At 36.2% G+C, this 25,175-nt stretch overlaps 3 protein-coding genes across 3 annotated transcripts; all 3 read right to left on the reverse strand.

The window, feature by feature from the left end:
* Positions 1–668: 668 nt before the first annotated feature.
* On the reverse strand, positions 669–4,449 carry PUX2 (plant UBX domain-containing protein 2). The gene is made up of 3 exons (XM_086587170.1): positions 3,618–4,449; positions 2,076–2,354; positions 669–1,168 (listed from the first exon to the last, which is right to left on the reverse strand). The coding sequence occupies exons 1-3, from the start codon at positions 4,305–4,307 to the stop codon at positions 941–943; spliced, it is 1,197 nt and encodes a 398-aa protein (XP_086443296.1). The 5' UTR covers positions 4,308–4,449; the 3' UTR covers positions 669–940.
* A 150-nt stretch (positions 4,450–4,599) lies between these two features.
* LOC147473674 (putative serine/threonine protein kinase IREH1) lies at positions 4,600–16,596 on the reverse strand. Its single transcript, XM_086587169.1, is given in 19 exon segments — positions 4,600–4,837; positions 4,918–5,089; positions 6,466–6,543; positions 6,665–6,835; positions 6,922–6,978; positions 7,079–7,130; positions 7,826–7,914; positions 8,108–8,193; positions 8,289–8,499; positions 8,836–8,928; positions 9,015–9,155; positions 9,240–9,332; positions 10,309–10,558; positions 11,498–11,670; positions 12,579–13,967; positions 14,072–14,254; positions 15,075–15,151; positions 15,756–16,056; positions 16,058–16,596. Coding segments are annotated over 18 exon segments (3,963 nt in total). The 5' UTR covers positions 16,463–16,596; the 3' UTR covers positions 4,600–4,837; positions 4,918–4,975.
* Positions 16,597–17,953: 1,357 nt separating this feature from the next.
* LOC147473675 (ubiquitin-conjugating enzyme E2 variant 1C-like) lies at positions 17,954–21,649 on the reverse strand. Its single transcript, XM_086587171.1, has 5 exons — positions 21,505–21,649; positions 20,567–20,706; positions 19,041–19,166; positions 18,762–18,888; positions 17,954–18,375 (listed from the first exon to the last, which is right to left on the reverse strand). The coding sequence occupies exons 1-5, from the start codon at positions 21,533–21,535 to the stop codon at positions 18,317–18,319; spliced, it is 483 nt and encodes a 160-aa protein (XP_086443297.1). The 5' UTR covers positions 21,536–21,649; the 3' UTR covers positions 17,954–18,316.
* Between the last annotated feature and the right edge of the window lie 3,526 nt (positions 21,650–25,175).

Below are 25,175 nucleotides of genomic sequence, written 5' to 3' on the forward strand. Positions count from 1 at the left end.
GCTAATTCGGATGTTAACCAATAAAGTGTTTATTGTTGTCATTTAGGACATATGCATAATTCTTAGTGAGATGATTTGGTAATAATATAAGCAAAAACAAGCAAAGGAGAGCTAATGCAGGAGAGTTACCGTTTACTCAATAACAATTTCCTTATCCAAAGTCTTATTTGAGTATAATTGAGTTCGTCATAGTAACGAGATCCGAGACCGTTGGATGTGTGATCCAACAAACCGAAAAAAAAAAACAAATTCACATTTTTTCTTTTCTTTTTGTTTTGATTTTCGGACTTTTGGATCACACATCCAACCGTCTCGGAACTTTCATCCCTATGAGGATATTCTCGTGGTAGCCAGGCCTAATTGACAAATGGTCATCAGACTCTAAAATTTGTAAGAATTCCATACTCGAAAGACAACCACCATACAAGTATAGAACTACTTTCTATACTCTAGAAACATGACAAGACTTGGAAGTCATTATCGAAAAACACCCCTATCGGAAATCAGTTGCATTTAGAGTTTGGGCACATCCCGTTTTGACAAACACAGGAAAGAAATTGGTGGGGAAATCACAACTCTGATTTCACAGTTTGTAGGGACGTAAATGGAAGAAATAGGAGAGGACGATTTAGTTCATTTAAATGCACAAAAAACCAAGGGTCGGGGTCTCACAGTCAAAATTCAGAATCATTCCCTGATGTCCATAAAATTTCTTCCTGTTTCAAACATCAAGCGCTATGGCTCAATTTATGCAAGAATAAACAATCCAAATATACACGTCTTCTTGTATACTTCAATCTTTCTTGTATGGTGAGTGAAACACAAATGTTATCTCTCATTCCAAGTTTAACAATACATATAATTGAAGACAATCAACCTGGAAAGAGATGCTACTATTCCAGGAACATAAAAATGAATCTCCAACATCAAACATACAAATTCACGGTTTGCTAGTTTCAAGCAGTTCATTGGACAGCCCAGTGAATACCATTGAATCTGTCTCTATAGGCTTAAACTTGATAAGAGCTGATGGGACCAATTCCTCCTCATCTAGTGTTGGTGTTCTGTTTCTTGGTCCTGGAAATCGTGGGATCAACCGAGGCTTGGGGACAGCTGGTCTCCATAGCTCAAATTCCAAACAAGGTTCTTTCAGCGATGAGCTGACAAACTAAGACAAAACAAGGAGTACATGGAAGATTAGATAAAGCTCAAGTCCAACAAAAGAAACTGCCAGTATCTCTCAAATTTCCTTAGAAAAAATTGTAACTTCCATATGATTTTATAACTAACCAAACAATGATATTTTGTTAACTGATTGAGGTTGACAAAATACCTCTTTACCTCCAAATTTATTCACAACCTTGAATACAGGACACAGAAAAGAACGCAACTCTTGTAAAGACCAAATTTAAGAGAAGGATGAGTTGCATTACTCAACCAGATGAACCATGAATATAACTAGACACCTGATAGAAGTTGTGTTGGTTGAAAAGACTTCAACCACTGACAGTTGGAGAGGGATCACATCACAAAATATCAAAGCTACTTTCAAGTCTTTTCAAATTTAGATGAGAGTCACTACTGACATTCACGGTTCCAAATTTAGGCAGATACACTTCACCAAGGAAAGATTCAGACTAAGTACTGCCTCATTGGGCCATCCAAAGAGACCATACGCAAGAGAGGCCACACACCACCACCAGTGGCCACGGGCCAGTGGGCCACCCACTCCTTCATTAAAGAGACGAAGGAATTAAGTTTGTCAGATGATTAGCAACCCCAATCGATCAATTTATGTTAGGACGAGACGAGTACATGTCACACTGGAAAGTACGCACCATAGCACTTGCCGTATTTACAGTCTAATATGTACAGAATTATGTCCAGATTTATGATGTACCACAAAACAAAGTACTATTCAGTAACCTTTTAACTCAATTGTCTAAGGGCGTATTTATATGTTTTGTATTTGTTTTTTCTTCCAAAATCTCAATTACTTGGTTTAGGAACAGCAATATGGAAAAGAATTAACAAAAAATTGAGAACAAAAGGACAAGAGTGAAGAAAGTACTAACCTCATAGAGCGCAGTGGTTGACTCCCATGGTAAGAAGACACCTTGTAGCACTACCTGATCAGGGAACTGGATGCGGATAACAGCAGATTTGTATCTCTTTCTGGCATCTTTTGCCTTACTTTCCTTATATGACTTGGGAATGAGAAGCTGAGACTCTGCAATTTTTTTCTTCCTCATATCAGCTTCTCTTTTTACCTCAGCCGCCGATAGGTTATAAAATGAGTCTGGCACATCAGTTTTAGGCATTACGCTTCCAGGAGCAGAAAAGAAGACTTGAACCTATAAAACAGATGAATAGTTAGAGCAATCAACCTCGGTAAACATACGAGTTCCTATGTTAGTAACCTTTGGACTGCGGCAATCATTGGCGGCATGGTCACTCTATGGAAGCATCGGAATCTCAAGGTCTATGAGGACAAGAGAAATAATTTCAAATGGTGTCAGAACCAAGTAATGGGCATTGTACAACAGACCAGCTTCCTATCTAAGGGTATTATGAAGAATTCTATGACTGACTACAGTGATCCAGAACTGGAATGTGCCCTGTAAGCCGAGACCTGCAACCTTGATTAAAGGGTGTAAATGGCGTCTTCCTCCACAAGGTTACATGAAACTTAATTGTGATGGTGCGGCACCCCCCTGGGCCAGCTGGTATTGGAGCTACCTTTCGTGATGATAGCTGTTAACACTCATAGTAGCACTTAATATATCTCCTAGTTCAGAACTATAAGAGCTCCAACTATCTAATACAAGATTGAACTATAAGGAGAAAGATATAAAATAAGAATTGGAGCAATTTAAAAAAACAGAATTTAATAGAACAAAGAGTATCAATGCAGCAAGTCAAGAATCAGAAGATGGCGCATTTCAATAGGTGTGGTAGTTCAATATTTCGTCTGTAATCAACGTTACGAATGAATATAATAGATGAAGGGTGAAATCAAAAAGGTTTTGGACATCATCTGAATATAAATTTTGTTGCTACTAACTTGCATGTCTAGATTAATGACGCCAACTTAGAGCAACTTGTTAGGATAAAACTACGTAGTCAAAGGATCCCCTAGACTCAACTAGGCCCAATGACTAAGCTTAGGCTAACCCCTTTTCTCTCCAGCCTAGAGACACCTAGTGACTCCTACGCTAGCTCCTGCGTCTTTAATAGCATAGGGGCAGAGTAAAAGTTATCCCAAGGCATTTTCGTATCATGCAGTAACTTAATCCCCAAAGAAACCTTAATACATCTAAAACAGACCATGGGACACTCTTGAAACTTAAACTCGCTAGGTACAAACACATATACTTCGGAACCTTTCTTCTAAAAGATTATCTATACCTCTCCTACCTGTACAATTCATGCGTTCATCTCTCTTTCTCTTCCATTCAAATAAGCGTGACAGTCCATTTAATCAATATTTAGAAGAAAACAGGACTATACTAAAGACATGCATCATCGTCATTACTCATTAAACTAAAGACACATTACGAAACATCAATAACCAAAACAATCATAAGCAAGGCCCAGATAAACATGAAGATACACACCTGTCTATCAATAGTCTGTGGTAGTTGGGGCTCATTAACGACAGTGGCATTCCCCAACGATTGTTCTGGCTCTAGCTCAGGCTTTGGCTCCAAACCCGAAGTAGAACGTAAACTAAACTGCCCCGGAGTCGGTAAACTAAAATTCTGCACTGGTTTGGGTTCCAACAAGGACACAGCTTCTCTAATCAAAGACATTTCTTCCTCCATTGGCACATTGGGAATAAGAGCCCACATCTCCCCATTTTCTTCTTCTAGTTTAAACCCAACACATTCCAACAACTCAACTCCACCAGCAACGTCAACAATAGCTTCTCTAATCTTTGGATTACTCAATCTAATCCTTCTAAACTTGGCATTTTCCGGTTCTTTGAGAATGTTCCGCAATAGCTTTAAAACCACATCAGCTGATGAACCCTCTTGTCCAGATACAAATGTAGTAACACACCCAGCAAGAAGTTCATTGCCTCCTGAGGTGTTTTCGATCTGAGGTGTTTCTTGAAAAGGAGGAGGTGGGGTGCTGGTGGGGACTCGGGAGGGCTTATTATTAACAATGGGTGTTGTTGTTGAAGAAGAAGAAGAAGAAGAGCCCAAGGTACGACCCTGGCCCTTGAACTTGCCGGAAGAAGAAGAGGAGAAAGGGTTGTTGACCTTTTTCATGAAGCCTTTCATTTTGTCTTTCACGTCTTCCATTGATTGATTGATAAAAAAAGATTCTTTCTTTCTGCCCAGTTCTTACCTCAAAATCCAAACGCGTTCTTTTATTCTATCTTTCTTGTCTGAGGGGAAAAGAAGACCACCTACCGATATATCAAAATATCAATGTCTTTTTTTCATTGATTTTTATAATGACTTTTTAGTTGACGTCTCAATTGTCAATCAAAATGCCTGGAGTCTTTTTCCACACCAAAACTGACTTCATTGTGTTTACACAGGAAGGATTTCATTACCAGAATATATATTGTTTTTGTACTTGGAACAATGATTTGCAAAGTAAATGGAACTCAATCTCTCATTGATATTTGATGGGCCGATTGTGTTTTCTTCCTCAGCCAAGGGACAAAAAACTCATATTGGCTATTCAGTAATGTACAATACAGTTACTTCTTTCCAACCAAAAACAATTACACAGAAAAACTATTCTTGGGCGCCACGTAATAATCGAAAAGCAGCCTCAGTGAAGAAAGTACATCCCAGCATCAACAGTTTGCAAGCTTCTATATCTGCATGAAATAAATAAAACATTCAGCTGAAAGATGACTGATCTTTACACTAACTAATAATAATCTGTTTGAGATCTTACATTTACAGACTGTACAGCACAATCGTCGAGAGAATGTATCCCCAGCTTCATATATTGATCAAAACACAACTCTATTTCTACAGGAAACTATGTGTCTGGGATTTGCTGAGGGTTCATCCTTCCAACCCTTGGTCAGCAGATCGTAATTAATAGATGCAAGTTGTGAAAGATTCTGGAGACCATGTACAGAGAGACAAGAAATATGTTGTGTGAATACACAATCGAAAATTTCAATGAAGTGCAAATAAATAATGAAGAGAGAAGCACTCGATTTCATATGGATATTGTTCTGGCAAGTGCAAAAAAATCCACACAAAAAAAAAAGTAAATAATTGATGACATATTGGACCACCATGCAGAATGATAAATCAAATATGTGAACCAACTGCTAATCCTCTATACTCCTGCATTTCTCCACATTACCCACTCTTCCTATACACTCCTCTTAAGTTCTTGGACATGGCTCGATTGTTAAGTACATTCCTATTTCAGAGCTTTTAACCAGATGGGGATAGAGCATAAACAGCAGTTTTAAGAATTCAAAATGTCCCATCTTGCAAACCACCACTAAGAGTGGTAAGGAACTTGGTGACCATGTGAGAGACCTTAGGTGCATTAGAAATAACAACGTGAACCCAAGTGTTTGCTTCCCATTCCACCTTGGTCGCTCATAAAGGATCAAGTGGCTTGAACTCATGAAATGCACTCAATCCAAGTTTTTGTGTATACACGTAACCCACTGGTCTACTGTGTAACAGTCAATGGCTAGAGCAAGACAATAGGTAGCTGTTGGAATCATCTTTGACCTTCAATTGATAATTCTATGACCTTTCATTACTATCAAGAACAAAATTTGGATTGATTAAATATGTGCACCCGTCGATCCAAATCAAGTTAAAATTTCTTCTGAGATACCCCTCTCTTGTTATGATTCAAACATAACCGTAGTCCGTTTCCAGCTCAGTTTTAATTGTTAGACCTGAATGTTCCAAGAATGGTACAGATAGATTTTTTGTTTTTGATTGGCAAGCCTGTTTTTAAACGAGATCAGTAACTCATTGATGCAGCGGGTTCGAACACCAGACCTCTGGTATCATCACCCAAAGGTTTTACCAACTTTGCTACTTGGCACCTACATGGCACAGATAGATTGGTCTATAAAACCCACTCAATGTGTTATTACCATCTAAAGGGAATTCAGAATGCAAACCCCCATACATGTCTTCTTTGATGACTTTTAACTTGTGGAACACAGATCCCTAGAGAGATATCTGAAGTTTGAAAAAAAAAGGACTGTCCTGTTGTGATTGATGTTTTTTCAAGCTTCAGTGTGCCTAGAGTTTATGACCCCTAAATATTGTTCACATGAATGTTTGATTCAAATAACTTGTCTCTTTCTTGGAGAGTTTGAAAGAATTAAGAAAGTTCACTATTAACATCCCTTCTTATTTCCAAATCTTCAATCTGGGAGCATTTCTAACAGTCTAAAATGACAAGCTTTTAACACTATCTGAAATTGTGAATAAAACTACAATTAAGAGAACAAACCTTGAATGAGAAGTTACTAAATGAATAATTGACATCTGAGCTAGAGTCAAAATCAGCAACACCTACACATTCATCCCCCTGCTTTATATTATTGATATTAGAACAAAAAAAATGCCACGTTAATCCAAAAAACTAACATAGGAACCCCATCAAAAAACAAGATATACATATATATATATGTAATTTTGAATTAAGATACCCGTTCATCCTGACGATTGCTAAAACTGCTACTGCCACTTGTGCTGCCACCATCACTAGAATCCTCAAATTCACTAACTGCATAAACACGGTCATCTGATGGATTCCAATTGTAGCGGCTGGTGAAGTAGCTTGTATCAAGTGCACTTTCTGAGGACGGCACAAATGCAGCCTGTCAAAGCAGCAAAAATTTCAGACTTCAAATATCTCAAAAACAAGTACAAGACCCTAGGAGAAAGATTGGTCATTTAGTGTCACCTTCTGCCTAGCCAGTGTATCCCAGTTGATATTTTTGAAGAACACATGTTGCTTGACCTGGATCATAATTCATAAGTTCTTGTTTATATGTCAAACATAAAATTCAACAAATCCAGCATTCAGGACTAAATCTATTTCAAACATTCATAGTGCTTACCTCTGATGCTCCATTAGCACCAAGTCTCTGATGAGGATCTTCAGTCAATAACCTGGACAATAAATTGGAAACAGCTCAAATATTATTAAAATATAAATTTCATTCCCTGGACCGGGCAGAATCTCTTTATGCCCCAGCTTAAATATATGTAAACAAAATCTTTCAAATGGAGAAGGACCAAAAAGTGGTGGCTACTTATCAAACAACAGGTTACTGCCTTTGGATCCAATGAACAATCGAATTTGAGATGCTCTCAATATTTATAAAAATCACTAAGAACAATAAATATGGACTTCTTCCCTAAAATAGTCCAATACCCTTCTCAAGAAAACAAGAAGTATGTGGTAAGGAACAAATCTCTTCCCTAAGCTTCAAAATAGGCAAGTACACTGTACACATTCGAATAGGGCAGATCTCTCCATCTTTTGGTTTACATAGATTATCTATTAACATGTCTGGTCTGTGTATCCGCATATGACCATATGTTAATAATATATAAGAATACTTACAAAAATTGCAATATACCTACCAGCTAAACTACATAGAGTCATAGACTACTGGCAATCATTTATATTGACAAATAGCTTTTTTAGAACAGCGTAAGATTTGTATTGCGTGTTTGGTATATGTTTCATCTCACCAAAACATTAACATAAATCATAAATCAGATAATACCACATCGGTTGCCGATAAATTTTTAAAAAAAATGCATATGTAAGATAACAACAAACTTACAGCTTGTCTTACCGATCAATAAGATCCGATGCTTCATAGCTCATTTCATCAGGTACCCGGGGCCAAGGTATATTACGGTTGAGTATGTTGTCAAAAATAGTCTAAAAGCAAACACAGAAGCAACAATCAACTACTTTATTCAAAATAAACAACAGCACCACAATATAATTCACCAAGTCCAACAAAAACACCATAAGAACTCCTGATGTTGCAGACACAAAAGCTTTTCAGAGTGTGAAAGCAAGCAAAATGGAACATAACTTAGATAATCCGTACTTAAGGGAAGTTAATTACTTGTGGATGCTCTGCGTTGAAGGGCGGAATTCCAACAATCAGTTCAAATAGAATAACACCCACAGACCACCAATCTGCAGTCGTGCCTGTACAAAGGAAGATTGCAGATTGTCAACTCTGTAAAGAAGAAAATTTTAAAATTATACTAATGATACCAATACCAAATGAAATAAAGGTATACCATGCCCTGTCCCTAAGAGTATCTCGGGTGCCAAATAATCAGGTGTGCCTACAGCCGAACCCTTTTGCCTTCTTTCACGCTGATTTAAGTGCTCGGACGCAGATAGCTGAGGTTCATCTTTTTCAAGTAGTGTCGTCACACTAACTGCTGGACCAGATAAATCATCGGTGCTGTTGATAAGACCAACCTTCGATAACCCAAAGTCCGTTAACTGTCCCCAATCACAGTCAGCTAGTTAAGAATTCTACTGGCTCGAAAGCTTCCAAAATATGATGAAAAAGATGAGGATATTCAAGAATTAACAATGCTCGACACAAGGCCATTGGATGGAGCAACATACATGGGAAAAATTTACAAATCAAAGAAGAGTATTTAACAGAACCGAAATGATCAATCCCAGTAAAGAGGGAGCAAGTTCTTGATATGCAATAAGACATACATCACATGAACAATATGGAAAACGAAGGCAAGACCAATGACTTCAATAAGTTAGGTACTCAAATTTCAAATGTTATTTGTAGAATGTTGATGTTGCAAATATGCTAACCTTGAGATGACCATCATGTGCAATCAGCAAATTATCAGGCTTCAAATCCCGATGAACCACACGCAACGAATGTAAATATTCCAAAGCTAGCACCTGCACACAATTTGATTTTACATTTGTTTTTTCTTCTCTTTCCAGAGATGCACATGGAAGGTAAAAACAAAAGATTTTTAGCTTACAATTTCTGCAATGTATACACGAGCAACATCTTCATCCAAGCAACCTAAATTTCTCAACAATGAGAACAGATCTCCTCCATTCAAGTACTCCATCACAAGGTATAAGTTCTCACGACATGTGAAGGAATAGAAAAACCGTACCTAATAAAATTCGAGTTACAAATAAGATGGAAATTAGTTAGAGATAAAGGTGTAATAAAAGCTATGCTCTCTAGCTATGCTCACCACAAAAGGATTGCGGACCGAAATCAAAATATCACGCTCAGCTAAAATACTCTCCACAGCATTCTTGCGTATCATGTCTGCCTTTTTCAGAACCTGCAAACATGTAATGCAATTAAATTAGAGGAGGGGGAACAAAACATCATGGGATAGTATACAAAATTAGGCATTACATCTAAAACACTTTTGGTAAGTTTACTATTGTAAACACTCTTTAGGAATATACTCCCACACATCTTCCCCTCGTTCAGTTGCCTAGACTGGGTTTTACACTAAATTAAAAAACCAGTCCCAACTGTAAACGTGGATAATGGTTTCTGGGAATGTGGGGACTCTGTATGTTTACCAGTGTAAACACTTTTTAGGAATATGCTCTTACACATCTTCCCCTCGTTCACTTGCCCAGGCTTGGTTTTACACTAAATACAAAGACCAATCCCAACTGTAAATGTGGATAATGGTTTCAAACCCCCCCCCCCCCTACACACACACACCAAAATCAGTCATTACATTTCAAATTGGCTTGTTTAGCACTGCAATAAATTTTCGTAATATCAGTCCCAACAATGTGGATAAGGGTTTTCTGAAAATGTAAACAAATCAAGAAACAAACGGGAAAAACACAATAAAGAGGATGGACGCACAAGAATGAAAAAAGGAGAGAGAAAAAACACAAAGATCCTTTTAGTTTCTAGTCTCCTCAGAAACATGGACAACAAATCATATAATTATAGTCAGTCAAACAACAGAATGTATACCGTAAAAACAAGTAGAAAATACTTCCAAAAGCTAAAGCTACTACTCGGTTACATTTCAATTTCTTCTTTTTATTTTGATAGCTAGAACTTTTGTTCCTTTAATCCCCTTAAATTCCGTTATTCCCTGGTGAAGGTGGAAATTGAACTCAAGACCTTGAGCCCAACCTCCCAAGTCTTGACCATTAGGCTAACCTCCCAAGGTGGGAAATATTTTTATTTCAAAAATGGAAAAAGGAGAAAAAATAAAATAAATAAAGGAAACAAATACACCTCTGCAGTGCAACAATAGAACAACGAAAATTCAACATAGGTACCTTTATTGCAAAAAGATCACCCGTAGTTCTCTTCTTTGCTAAGAAAACCCGGCCAAAGGCCCCACGACTAATAGGCTTTATAATCTCAAAGTCATCTATAGATGTACGGTCCTTTGAGATAGGGTGAATAGGACTCGTTCTCAGGCTACGAAGAACATCATCTTCAAGAGGAGCATCTTCATCGATAAAAGTGCTAGCTATATCAACCTTTTCATCATCAACCATCTCACAAAGCTGCAAGTATTTCTCCCTATCAAATGGAAATAGTAAGTTTTGAAGCAAAATAAGTTATAATATGAGCAACTCAATGGTCTGAAAAAGCTACAGATAGTTCCTCACAATTATATGAAAGGGAAAGATGCATGTTTCATGCACAATTAAATGAGAGATCAGATTATCTGGTCCTGCGTCCATATAAATCATGTATGATAACATCAATATGTGATTTTATCAGTTGTCTTTCCCAAAAAAATGCAAAGCAACGATTTTATCAATATGTGATTATCTGGTCCTGCGTCCATATAAATGAGAACGGTGTTTTCTGTTTTTTGTGTACATTTGATGTTGTTCTTTCTTTTAGTTGGTTTTCAATGTAAGGATACCTCATCCTACTATTTCTATGTTTTTATATTTTTATATCAATGAAATATCTATTTACCGATCAAAAAAAAAAAAAAATGCAAAGCAACAGATGGTTGTGGTGTTAGAAAAACAGGATTGTAAAAGTTTACAGACCCCAGGACCAGCTACCTATAATTGAGAAAAATAAAAAGAGAAAAGCAGGGGCACAAGTGGTACACTAGATTGCCGTAGTAAAGCTAATGCAATGAAGCGTATATGGAATCCAGAAGTGATCACAAATTTGATTTGGTCATACATTTTAACCAAGGATAAAATGTACTGAAAGAAGCGAGTTTTCGTTTCGATCGAAAAAGAAGATAGATATCACTAATTCTTCTGATTCCTTTTTTTATTTCTTTTCTATAAATTTCCACTACATCAACAAATGTGATGTGACAGAACTAGTGCAAGCTAATGCTTTACAAAAGAATGCTTAAATTCTTTCATATAAATGAGATATCTCCACAAATGTTGGTATCAGGTGATTAAACACGATATCTTGGATAATACAAACCGTGTCAGTAACAAAACTAAGAATAAACAATATGTTTGCATTGATAAAATTCACCTTATCAATTTCTCTAGGCGTGTTCCAAATGTTTCCACAGTAAGAGCATCTAGCTTCCGACGGTCAACTACAACTCGTAAGTCTTCAAGACAAGAGACCATAAATGATACGGATCGATCATCATCTAAGGGTGTATTTGCAACACACCGAGCAATATCAGCAAGTTCGCTCATCTAAACCAATTTAGAAAACAATAACTCAGACAATTAGCAGCAATGTTTTGCTTTTAAAAAAATCAATTTACTTGTAAAGAAGAACATGCAACGGATATAAACTAATATCGTCAAATCAAAAATCAGTTTCCTACTACAAGAAATTGATATTGGGTGTGTTAATGTCTATTATATCATCATAGGTAGGTGAACTAGGAGCTCAGTGAGTCAGAGTATGCCCAGAACATGCCTACCTCTTGCTTCCCCATGTTAGGAAAGAATACATTTGATGTATCCGGTGTAGAATCATTGTAAGTATTGGACATAATGTAAGCATTAAACGTAAGGCACTTGTGTAAGTCATCTCATTTAGACACATGTATTTATGTAAGCATTGATTGTGAGGTACTTGCATAAGTCGTGTCATTAAGACACATGTATATTGAATAGACACAAGTTCAATAATTACATGTAACCACCAGGCCAAGTATCCGTGTATGTATCATGCATAAATTGCGTAACTACCATCTTTAATTACTTAAACGCAATTGGGTCTACATAAGATATCACATTTTCACATGGTACTCAATTATTAAATATGGAATTAGAGCTAAACTTGTAATTAATAAGGATTTTTTCTTTCCATGTCAAGCAAATACTAGTACAGGACAACTGTTTGTTTATTCACTATTTCGGCCCTTTGCACGCACTCGGGAAACTCCTATAAAAAAGAGGTCTAACAAAAAATGTTTAACTTAAAGTCTGTTTGAATCTTCAACTTTGGTATTTGTTATTCCTATTGCATTCTTATTATTGAATCAATTTCCACTTACAGCATATTTCATATTTAGCAGTTAACTAAGAAAACAACTCCTTGCAGACATTCTTTCGAGATCTACAAAATCTATAAAATTATAAACTGGAACTACCTGAGGCAGGTCTTCTTGTTCAGCATAAGCACCCTTTCCTGCCAATAATAAGTCTATCTGACTAGTTCGAGGGGTCCATAAGGGTGATCGAGGAGTCACACTACCAGCAGATGATGTTGTCATTCCTTGATCTGATTTAAGACCAAAACGAGTCTTACATGACATGGAAGGTAGACCTTTTAGGTCATCAGCAAAAGCAGAATTGTCAACTTCAGGAAAGCAATCAAGCATGTCCTCAGAGCCCCTGCGAGACCAATCACTCAATTTTGGAGATGGAATCTCAGATTCTTCAGTAACACTTGAATTTGAGACTTTTGCCGTATCGGGGCTTCCTAATCCATTTTGCAAGTCTTTATGTGAAAAAGTCTCCATCATTTTCTCAAGAGTCTCAGCGATACGGATCAGACGCTCATTAACACTTAATCCTTTCTGATCACTCCTATCGGCAATTGCACAGATTCTTGAATGGTCTTCCACGAAAGTGGTTGGTACCTCTTCCTCACAAATGCGACAAATTATTGAATTATCATCTGACAAATTCTGATCACCCCAGTAACCCCAAGAAACTTTGTGCTGATGCTTCGAAGGAACAGAAGGATGGCCAGTAACATCTTTGACTGGAGGAAGTTCAGGTGGCTTTACGGGAGTCATATCTGCATCACAACTCTCACTTATGTTATCTAGAACCCTCACAGAATCAGCCTTAGTTACATAGTGCTCATCTACCAGGATAGCTTCTTTCTGAGTTTTGGCTGCTGGAGATGGAAGTTTCTTCCAAGAAGTCATACGGTCCCTACTGGAGGGTGAGTCAAAGCTGTTTGCAGTTTCTGCACCAGAAGGTGATCCAAAAGGAGGAGGCCGAATCAAATTTTCTCTCTTCCAGTCCATATGATGTTGCTCCTGACTATAAAATTTCCTTGCAGAAGCTGCCTTTGAGCCTCTTGCAGCTCCAAAACTCTTCCCATCCTTTATTGCAGCCACTGGAGTTCGTTTATCAGCAGAATGCAACTCTCGAGACTGCCGTAAAGGAAGAACATGCTCATCTGAAGCCAGTCCACTTTCCTTGTGGAACTGCAACAATCGGGTGCATCTAGTCAGAATGAAAAGCATGCGTGTGTGAAGCTGCTTTAGGGTACCCATAGCAAGCTCCTGACGACGATCATCCAAATCCTGAACTATTCCTTCACACTGAAGCCAAAACTCTCCAGGGGTCATAACAGCACATCGTCGTGCAAGAACCAATAAATCTTCAATTGTCTCCTGCCATTCAGGGTGAGCTTCTGCATTTTTATCCAACAGTCCAACCAGATCTCCTGCGAAAATAGCCAAATCAGAATCTACTTCTTCTTTTGCTTTGTCAAACTTTGCACGGATGACAACCAGTATTTCCTGCAGACGAAAGAGCAAACAGTGAAAAAGAATAGAAAATTAAAAATAACTGTAAGATAAAGAAACTCCCCCGACTCATTCATTGGCAGCTAGAACACAATTACCTCCAAGTTGTTTAATCCCCGAGGCTTCCAAAATGGAAATGGTCGTACGCCTTTGGAATTTAACTCATGTGAAAAACTTTTGATATCACTGGGATTCCTCTTTCTAGGAGCACTTGTAAGTCGTAGAATAGCTTGAAAACGAGGAGATTCAGACTCCTTTGGAGTTTCACAATCAAATGATGTCTACAAGAACAATATCAACGCTCAACCAATGATCAAATACAACAAATAAAAATAAATAAATAAATAAAAATAACCAGATATTGTGTTTGAAATTTCACATGTAAAATATGATACCCACATACTTTAATAATCCCAACACATCGCCATCCATATGATAAACATACACGATATTCACAAGTAGTTTGCGATAAATTCTACCTTCTTATTTCCTTTATCCTATTGTGCTCATTTTCATTTCCTAATTTTTCAGTGATTATCTTACATTCGCCAAAGGATATTCAAATATTAATGCAACAACTTTTACTAATCTGTGTTTGACAAAGAATAACTTACCCTGGAATGGGAGGGGGAGAAACTGTAACTGAAAAGAACATGGTAAATATGAAAGCTTGCACTTACACATAGTCAAAATATGAAATATATACGTGTAGTCCCTCCGCTGTCTTATGGGATGTCATGGTCTTCGAGGTAATTGGCTTGGAGCCTTGTCCCTTTTACTGTTATTATAGGTATCTGGTTGGAGGAGTAAAAAGTTATTTCGAGGGTTCAGTAGCCGACTGTGAGAGAATTATTTTGGCGATTACAGGTCTCATTATCTCTGGTCTACGCAGGGTTCGGAATCACATAACATTCACTTTAAAAAAAAATTGTATTGACTAAGAACTTGTATTGTAGGCTATCTCTTATACATTCTCTGTAGGCTATCTCATCCTACTCTAATGATTAATAATTTCAGTGATACCTTTGGTTAATTATCTTAGTTATGCAAACATGTGGTCCTCTTTTTATTACATGTATGGAAAACAGCCAAGAGAAAAACCTTTGTCTGCATCTCTGGAGTACAAACATCTGGATTTCTTAAGCATGCAGAATGGCCCCAGGAAGAATTAAATTGCCCTGCAAGGGACATTCAAGAATCAATGCAAAATCTCATCAAGCGACTTAAACTGCAGCAGTCACTCCAACATACAAAGCGAAGCTTCTTGAGTCCACATGTACCATACTTTGCAATGATAGATGCATATATCACCTTTTAGTTTGATAGGTGGCATTATGAATGTGGTGCAAACAATTATTTTGAGACCATTTTCTGTTCCAAATAAGACACCAATAACCCCCTTGAAGAACACTCGTAGGAGGAAACTAGTGGCTAACTATATTGATAGACTGACCACAAAATTAAGCACAGCTCTAATAGTGGTCACTTTGAAGCAATGTTTGTTGCTATACCTATACCACTTAGTGTTTACCCTAACTCTTGTACATAACGTACTCTATAATTTGTTCTAATCCAGGTTTTCACATGTCAACAGTGTCTCCCTAATGCCATCCACTTGATGGCATTTAATCTTGAAGGGGATGGGGAACTAGTAAGTAGGTTGCCAATACAGTGCATTGACCATTTTGAACATGTGTTTTCATTTTCCAAATACATATGAACTAACATTGTAATCTTAAATATCACAGCAAGAAAGCAAAGTTTGAAAATAAAGCATCATACCCATTTCAGCGGTATCGCTGTTCTGTAATCTTGACGGAACACGAACACTAGGACTTTGTTCTCTAGACTGAACACTGCCAGTAGACATACTATCACAATTACTTCCATTATCAACCCAACTACCATTACTACTACTCCTCCCATTATTATCACACACAACCATCTTACTAAGACTCTGCACCTTCTTAACTTTCCCCGTCGAAGCTGCTCCCCAAGAATCACCAAGATCATTACCCCTAGACAAATTACTAGTCCCCAATGCAGACGACGACGACGATGAAGAAAAGCCCTTACTACCAAATGAAACTCTCTTGTGGTAATGGACCTGATCTTGTTTTAATCCTATTCAACCCAAGTGAAGAAGCAAGTATTGGGGACACAGCTGAAGTAGAAGTACTAGTAGTAGTAGAAGTAACTTCCTTTGGCAAATTCCGCAATTTGGAAGTTGTTGTTGCTGTTGTTGTTGTTGGGAATGGGGATGGGCTAGTTTGTTTACCTCTGGTGATCTCTTTCTTCTTCAAGTTATCATTTACAAGGGGGGTTTGTTCATCTTTAAGGTTTAAAGATTTAATCTTTTTCTTATCAGATCTAGTACTAGTTGAAGAAGAAGTGATTGGGGAAGTTTTGGGACTATTTGAAGAAGACCCATCTGATTTTGAAGAATCAGTTGATTTTTTTGAGGAAAAAAACCTTCCTTTGAACACCATTTTTTTCTTGAATTGAAGAGTGAACACAAAGAGTTTATGAGTTTGAGATTTAAGAAGGAGTTGAATTCAAAGAAGTAGAAAAATGTTTTTTTTATTCAAAATTAAAAACTAGTCTGCCTCTGTTTTTTTAACTGTCTCTACTTTTCATTTTCAGTCCATACTTGCAGCAGTAACTGCTCTGGAATTCCAACAATATAAAAATGCCAGAAATTTATTTATTTATTTATTATTATTATTTTTTTTTACGGATAATCAATATATCACGTAATCTACGTTTCTAAGCAGAATTTTGAATTATAGAAATTGGACTTGACTTTATTTAGTGTGTTTTAAATTACGATGTTTATGTTGATAACGTAATCTACATTTCGAGCAATTTTGAATTTGAATTATTTACCGTGGCTAACAAGTCTATTGCATGCAGTCACAATCTTTCAATTTCACACCCACTTTCCTCCAAGTCAATTCTTGTTGAGGACAGTCTGCATGACCCATGAGATTACCATAAATATCGCATCAGTTTGTTGCCAATGCACAATTGTGCTTTAAAAAAAAACCATTTGTCCTTAGGCGTCAAGTTGAATTACAGCTTAAATATGCTTTGTTTGGTTCGGTGCATTTTAAATTGTTAAAAATGACAAATAGTTGCAAATGGCATTTTTGTTTTTTGAAATTGCATCTTTTTGCATTGTTTCCAGTTTATTTGTGCTTTAATTGGAATTTTGTAGCAAAAGATGTAAATTTTGGTTATTTTATTATCCCACTATTTTTTTTCACAATTTATAAAGTTTTTTTACATAATCCTTTTAGTTTTTTAATAACATCTTATATAAGAGAAAAAAGTCTCTTGAAATGTGTTTGCATTCAGTTTTTTGGAGAAAAACAAAAAAAAGTTTTTTTGGCTGCTTAAAAATGGATGTCTCTATAAACTACCCAATTTCTTATATAGAATTATTTATAATTGCAACTTGTTGCATTAACCACTTTCTCCATTTGCATTTTGCTACCAAACATTCTTTTGAGGACAGTCTGGTGACCCATGGAAAATAAATATCGCATCAGTTTGTTGCCAATGCATGTTGTGCTTTTTGTTCTTACCCTTAGGCGTCAAGTTCACACATATATGCTTATGTATACAAGAGGTGTTTAACACTAACTTGGAGTCGTTTAACAGCAAAAGTAATTACAAGTTCTGAGGTGTTGTGCACTCGTGCCTCCAACTGCATAACCATGTGGAGATATAGTATTAGTTAGTATAACCATGTTCTTTCACAGCACTATCTAACAATGAAACCAGACCAGACCTGTTTTGCGTATAATGCAATATTCATTTGATAGTCTCAGTAAAGATAATGATATCAACCCCACCAGCGGTGCAGCCTACAGTTTTAGAAAGAACTATTTCTTGTAAAGAAAGTGCAGCAATGACATGGATGCATGGAGCAATGAATTCATCAGAATTAACGTCCAAGACGTCTGACAGCACAAACATACGGCAAAACTAGCCAACTTCAGTTGCCCTGTTAAACATAATAACCTTTCCAAAGAAGAATCAGCGGAGTCAAATACATACCAGGAAACCATCTCAAATGCACCAGCCACCAGGGAGGCTGGGACAACCTTCCCTGGTATTCGTTCAACCACTGTTTTACAAAAGGAGAATTGTCTAGACTGAAAGTTTATTAATTGCATATCAACTGAGTCAATTACAACGTTATTTGACCTTTGAATACATGTCCGTCTTGACTTTGCCTTCTTAAAGAAGAAAAACGTACAGATGGAAAAAGCACAAGGTTGGCAGGCAAGGCCAATCTACATATATACAGATTATGAAGCTCCTTCGTCTTTATTTATTTAGAGAATACAACACCTGAGCACCAAACCTTTTTGATCCATCTGTTGTTCGTCATTACCTGCATGAAAACCTCCAACAATATTAATTCCATAATACCACAAACTTACTATGGTAACAACTCTTACAAAGAAGAAGACCTCGAACACCATCAATATTGGCAACTGATACCTTGGGTGTTTTATTATTTAATAGATGTCAGGGTCAAAAGTCACTGCAACCTATTGTCCCATGCACTTGCTGGATACCGAATGGGTAAAAAATCTAATCACTTAAAAACATAGAGACGCTCCATGGATTGAGCTTGTTCAAATTGATGGCAATTGGTGGCCAGCTCTGGTATTAAAGGCTGTCGTATTTCTTCTAGTCCAATTAAGGAACTCATCCTTCAAAGTCCTCAAACTCAGGAACATAACTAAATGAGTCTAAGAAAGTAAGTGAAGTCACCTTCAGGAGGCTGGGTAAGCTTCCGATTTTGAGGAGACATCATTTCTTTCTTTAACTGGGTCAGTATGTCTTCCATTGTGTACTGCCGCTGCCAATCTGCAAGCATTGGGAATTGGCTCGGCTCAACCTGTACATTGGTAATCCATACGGTCATCAAAAGTACTTTCAGGATCCACAGAAGATAAAAAAAATATTCATGACAATGGTAACCATGAGATAGACAATCATAACTTAAGGGTCCACGGAACATAAATAACACTTGCAAATAGTATAACCTACCAATCCGGTTTCTTGGTTCACACAAGTCATGTTCATCCGCGTTTGAAACTTCACTGTTGGTGCTTTATCTGGGTAATCTAGGTCACACAACAATTTCAACTGGTAGATGCGCCCATCGTGAACAGTCTAGGAAGTAACAACAGATAAATAAAAGCATGTGAGCTTTCTCTTCACTTTGAAAGTGAATATTGGTACATGTAATAAGCAAATGAAAAAATATATAAACCTGAGGTTTCAAATAAGAACTATGGATATTACACAGCAACTAAAGTTGGTCATCTACACTACCCTAAATTGTAGAAGACATCTCTAGAAGAGACCACTGGTTCATCATTTAGGCAAAATGGATGTATGAAAAGACAGCTACATAACAAGGAGCAGTTATAAGATCCAGCACAAGAAGGTAGTCTAGTTCAAACAACTAGAATATATTGGTCACTTCTCTACTTGAAAGGTGGATGTAAATTTGTTAGAGCCTTTTCTCATGCCAGAAATGTAAGCAAAAGGAGGTTTGAATGTTAAAGAAACAATGTGAGAAAATTGAAGATAATATGTAGCGATGAATGATTAGGATACGTGACAGAGAGAGAAGAATTATTGTACATTATGATTTTCAATGCTCAAACTGTCACAATTTTTTCTTTTGCTAGGTAAGTAGTGCAATGTTATAAACTATGTTACATGGACACACCATATTTCAAAAATAATCTGTGTCGGATACGTATCCACGTGTCCCGGACACATATTGTGTGTGATATACCTTAGTTTTTTATATTTCACCGTGTCAGACACTCCGTATCCGTGTCGGATATGGACACACGTGTCCGTGTCAATGTAACTTAGGTTATAAATAATAAAGGCAGGTGGCGTAAAGGAATGTACAATGTGGCTGTGAAGCCTACAGAAATGCTTTATAAAAAGCACTTTAACACCCAAAATACAAAACAAATCCAGCTAATATCCACGGTGAAGTGACTTATGTTAATGAGCCTATAACATGCTCAAACTGCCATGAGTTCTAATTGGCACAACGGTTTTCGTATTTTTGACAAAGTTTCAATTACAGGAATGCTCTCAACGAGACCTTTCTAAGGAAACCGCACGCACACATCAAATTCTTAAATAACAATATGGTGCTCCGCAGGAGAGCTGAATTGCACTGAAAGCAAGTCAAACTGTGTCAGAGGTAAACTCTCCTAGTAAAGCACCTTCGGAACTCATTGAGCACTCAAATAATGAACTGATTAGAAAATGTGGAGCTAATTTTTCCCGAATTAAGTGCTTCCATAACACAGATCAGCATATGAACAAGCCGAAAGAAAGTGGTCATAACTATTTACGGGATACAACACAAAGCACTAAACTTCAGGTACTCCGTACACCTAGATGGAATCTGCTCTACTAATTTCGGAAATACTATGAAATTAAAGTTTCACAGAACAAGGGGTCCACATTTTTACTGTAATCATAGAAAAATCTTTCACAGTGACCTAGCTACTTCTTGTGCAAATGCATAAAGAACTTACATTTGGAGGGCCGATAATGGTGCCAGTCCACGATCTCATAAATATGTCATCACCATCATCCATTCCATAGCTAACTGTTCCATCCCCAATTCCTTTCTCCCCCCTCTCAAGTTCCTCGAGTAATCTGAAATTTCTAGGAACTGCAAATGACCAATACACAATCAGCTATTACATACTCTTATAGGAAAATATGCGGATCAAAATATCAAAGACCGATCGGTATCTAACAATGAAATGACCAAATTTACTACATAAGAGAACCGGTATCTTGACTCTTTAGCTCACGTTTCTCAATTCTTTAGTTCCCACAACAGTAGTAAATTAAGAAACAACACAAGCTTATAATTACTTTGCTTTGTTTTTTTATCTACAAATTCTACCAAAAAAATTTGGTGAGATTATTTCCTAGTGCTGGAAAATAATGTGGAATTTGGTTATATAAGGACATACTCTTAACGCTTTATCCACCCAGTTCTCATTATAAACAAGTAACTCTGGTTCAGAGTATACCTCTGATTTTTCTATAAGGAGAAGAGTGGTAAAAAATAGTAAGCAAGTTTTGAATTTGAGGCCTTGCTTGCAACTAAGTGATTGTCCTTACAGCATAACACTGTTACCCGTGAGCTCGAGGGTCGAAAAGAACAGATTTTTGGTACGTTAAGCTAGTTTGTGTTTTATTACCACTCATAAATTCAACCACGCACAATCATGGGACAAATGCACCACATAGAAATGGGGCTTGCATAAATTTGAATTATAAAGCTAAACAAAGGCATAACGAGTAAATCAACTTTACAAAACTAATAGAAAGACATCAAATTTCAGTAGCATAAATTAAACTAGAATCAAAAGCTGCTATTATTAATGAGCCCATGATGAAAAATGAAGATAAATAGCAAAAAGAAACACACAGATGGTTTATATGTAATGATACTGACCGACAACCCTGGAACCTTCTTCAGTGCCCATGTTGCAGTGCAAGAAGAAGAAGAAGAAGAAGAAGAAGAAGGAGTGTTTGCAGTAGTTGAGAAGAGGGTGTTTTTTTTTCACTGAGAGAGAATGGGAAATGAGGTTAAGGCTAAAAATGATGTGGATAGACTGCTTGTAATAGCATTAAACAAACTGAAATAATTGGAATCTCGACATATCATAGTTTTCAATGTTCACAAAATGGTGAAATATCATCGATATATTTTGGAAGTTTGACTTCAGACAGACAGAAGAGTAATTTTTTTTTTACTAGATTTACTGCTATTCAGTGGGTGTGAGCGTAGTGGAGGTGGAGAAGAGAGAAGACTGAGACAGAGAGAGAAAAGAAGAGGCTGGGTATGGTGAAGAAGTAGAGAAAGGATGAGGGGGGAGGTATACAGACAGACATAAATGAAGTGAATATTAGCGAGGCTTTTGGAGACAAACCTTAAGAGTTCGAAGTGAGAGAGAATGAGAGAAAATGTGGAGGGAATTTTTTTTAGTTTGGGGGGGGAGTACAGACAGGATTTTAGAGAGACTTTTAAAACCGACCTCAAGAGTTCGCCCCCCAGACCTATGATATCATCACCCAAAAGTTTTATCAACTAAGCTATAAAGCACTTACAAGAGTAATTTCGATAACGCCTAGGTTTGGGTTCAAGAGCTTGTATTCTGTTACCGCTACCACCATCGCCACTACCCGACCTTTATGCAAAGCTCACACTGGTGGGGCTGGAATGTGGGGCATGCTCTTGCAGTTGTGTTGAGCCGTTCAGAGCATGGCAGTGTGGACATTAGTAAGTAACTAGATTTTGGACCCGGACATACGCCCGGGATCTATTAAATATTTTGTGGGCTGAAAATGCTTTACAAAATGTCTCACACACATTTTCGAATCAGAATATATTTTTATTGAAAATAAACCGAAATACATTAATGACCAACGATTATGGTACATAAGTACTTTGAAACTAATTAAGAGATCAAATTGAGATAGCCTCATCACTTTGTGGTTTAGGATATTAATCCGTAATTTTCAAATAGAATTATCTTAAACTTGATCTATCTTGTATAATAGTTTTATTATATTTATGGTGATTTAGCGGCAAATTTTGAATCATAATATATTTTTTAAAAATAAACCAAATATCGTTAATGAGCGTGATTATGATGCATAAGTACTTGGAAACTAAGGGATCAAATTGAGATAGCCTATTCACTTTGTGGTTTAGGATATTAATCCATAATTTTCAAATAGAATTATATTAAACTCGATCTCGCTTGTATAATAGTTTTCTTAGATTTATGGTGATTTAGCGGCAAATTTTTGAATCAGAATATATTTTTATTAAAAATAAACCGAAATACGTTAATGAACAGCGATTATGGTGTATAAGTACTTGGAAACTAAGGGATCAAATTGAGATAGTCTATTCACTTTGTGGTTTATAATATTAATCTGTAATTTTCAAATAAAATTATTTTAAACTCGATCTAGCTTGTATAATAGTTTTATTAGATTTATGGTGATTTAGCGGTAAATCATCACCGTTCGGCTTACGTACTAATGTGTACAAATCACTAAAACAGATTGATTATTTCCATATCCTCAAATAATACACTACTCCCACTTGAAAAGATTTATCATATGAACGTGTCCCTATTAACGGGTGCCGTTATATTAAATTATTCTAAAAAATATTAGCAACTATGCATAGTTATGAGATATGAAAATTATATTAATTACTCATTTAAATTTCTTGCACCACTCTCTATAAAAAGGAAGCACCAAATCTTGATAAAACTAATCGACTTTTTTTTTATTTATTGTTAGGTTTAATAATTAAAGTTTTGTGAGAATGCCTAATGCGGCGAAGATAATATTGAAGATACTTGAATAGCAAGGTATTCCCAATCACAATAAAAATAATTATAATAAACACTGCTTAAAATGCAAAACTATATTTGTCGAGACATTTATTCTCCCTACATAAAATACAAATATGTTTTAGGGTTATTAATTCAATGCATTTACACCAAGTTTATGATTTTCCATTAATTATTCTTTGAGGTTAGTTTAATATAGTATGTTGCATCCCGTTTCTAATTTTTCATTAATTATTCTTTGAAGTTAGTATAATGCAGTTGCATCAAGTTTTCGATTTCCCGTTAATTATTATTTAAGGTTAGTACAGTGCAATTACATCCACTTTATGATTTCCCATTAGTTATTCATTAAAGTTAATTTAGTACGTACAGTTGCATCCAGTTTTTGATGTTTCGTTAATTAGTCTTTGAGATTAGTTCATTGCATTTGCATCCAGGTTCCAATCTCCCGTTAATTACTCTTTGAGGTTAGTTCAATATATTTGCATCCAGGTTGATTTTTCGTTAATTGTTTTTCTAGGTTAGTTCGATAGTTTACAATTTCTATACGGTTTGCATACATGTAAGAGTCTGCTTTTATAAACTCACTTTTATTTTGGGTTCATAATTACTTGTAATTATTCATATGAGAAGGCTAAAAAAGTGGATATTTATGCCTTGAGGTCAGTGCGATGCAGTTACATCCGACTTCCGATTTCTAGTTAACCATTTTTTTATGTTATTTCAATGCATTTGCATCCAATTTTTGATTTCCCGTTAGTTAATCTCTGATTTTAGTTTAATGCAGTTGCATCCGTTTTTAGTTTTCCGTTAATTATTCTTTTAGATTAGTTCAATGCGGTTGCATATAATTTTAGATTTTATGTTAATTGTTCTTTGAGGTTAGTTCAATGCATTTGCATCAAGTTTCGATTTCGGTTAATTCTTTTTTTTGAGGTTAGTTCAATGCGATTACATCAAATTTATAATTTCCGTTAATTATTCATTTAGGTTAGTTCAGTGCAGTTTCATCCATTTTTTAATGTTTCATTAATTAGTCTTTGAGATTAGTTCATTGCATTTGGATCCAGTTTCCGATTTTCCGTTAATAACTCTTTTAAGGTTAGTTTAATACATCCGTGATCTAGTTTCTCGATTATTTATGCTTTGAGGTTAGTTCGATATAATTATATCCAGTTTTTATTTTCCGTTAACTATTCTTTTGAGGTTATTTCAATGCATTTGCATTTAGTTTTCGATTTCCCACCAATTATTTTATGAGGTTAGTTCAATGCGGTTGCATTCGGTTTTGATTTTATGTTAATTATTTTTGAGTAAAGTTCAATGCATTAGCATTCAGTTTTCGGGTTTTCATTAATTATTATTTGAGGTTTGTTTGATGTATTTGCATACCGTTTCCGATTTTCCGATAAATATTTTTCAAGGATTTGCATTCAATTTCTAATTATCCGTTAGTTACTCTCTGTCATTAGTTTAATGCAATTTGCATAAACTTTATGATTTCCCATTAATTACTCCTTGAGCTTCGGTTATGTATTTGAATCAAATTTCCAATTTCCTTATAATTATTCAATGTGGTGTGTAATACCAACTTTCTACCGATCCATCAGTAGTGTCCTTGAAAACATGACATAAAAAGTAAATTATGATTAATTTACTATGTGGGATCATCGAAGATTATCTAGTTTCCGATTTCTCGTTAATTATTCTTTAAATTATGCATGACTCACTATGTGGAATCTTCAAAGATTAT

The sequence above is a fragment of the Coptis chinensis genome, unplaced genomic scaffold, assembly GCF_015680905.1.
Source record: "Coptis chinensis isolate HL-2020 unplaced genomic scaffold, ASM1568090v1 utg1955_pilon_pilon, whole genome shotgun sequence".
Lineage (NCBI taxonomy): Eukaryota > Viridiplantae > Streptophyta > Magnoliopsida > Ranunculales > Ranunculaceae > Coptis > Coptis chinensis.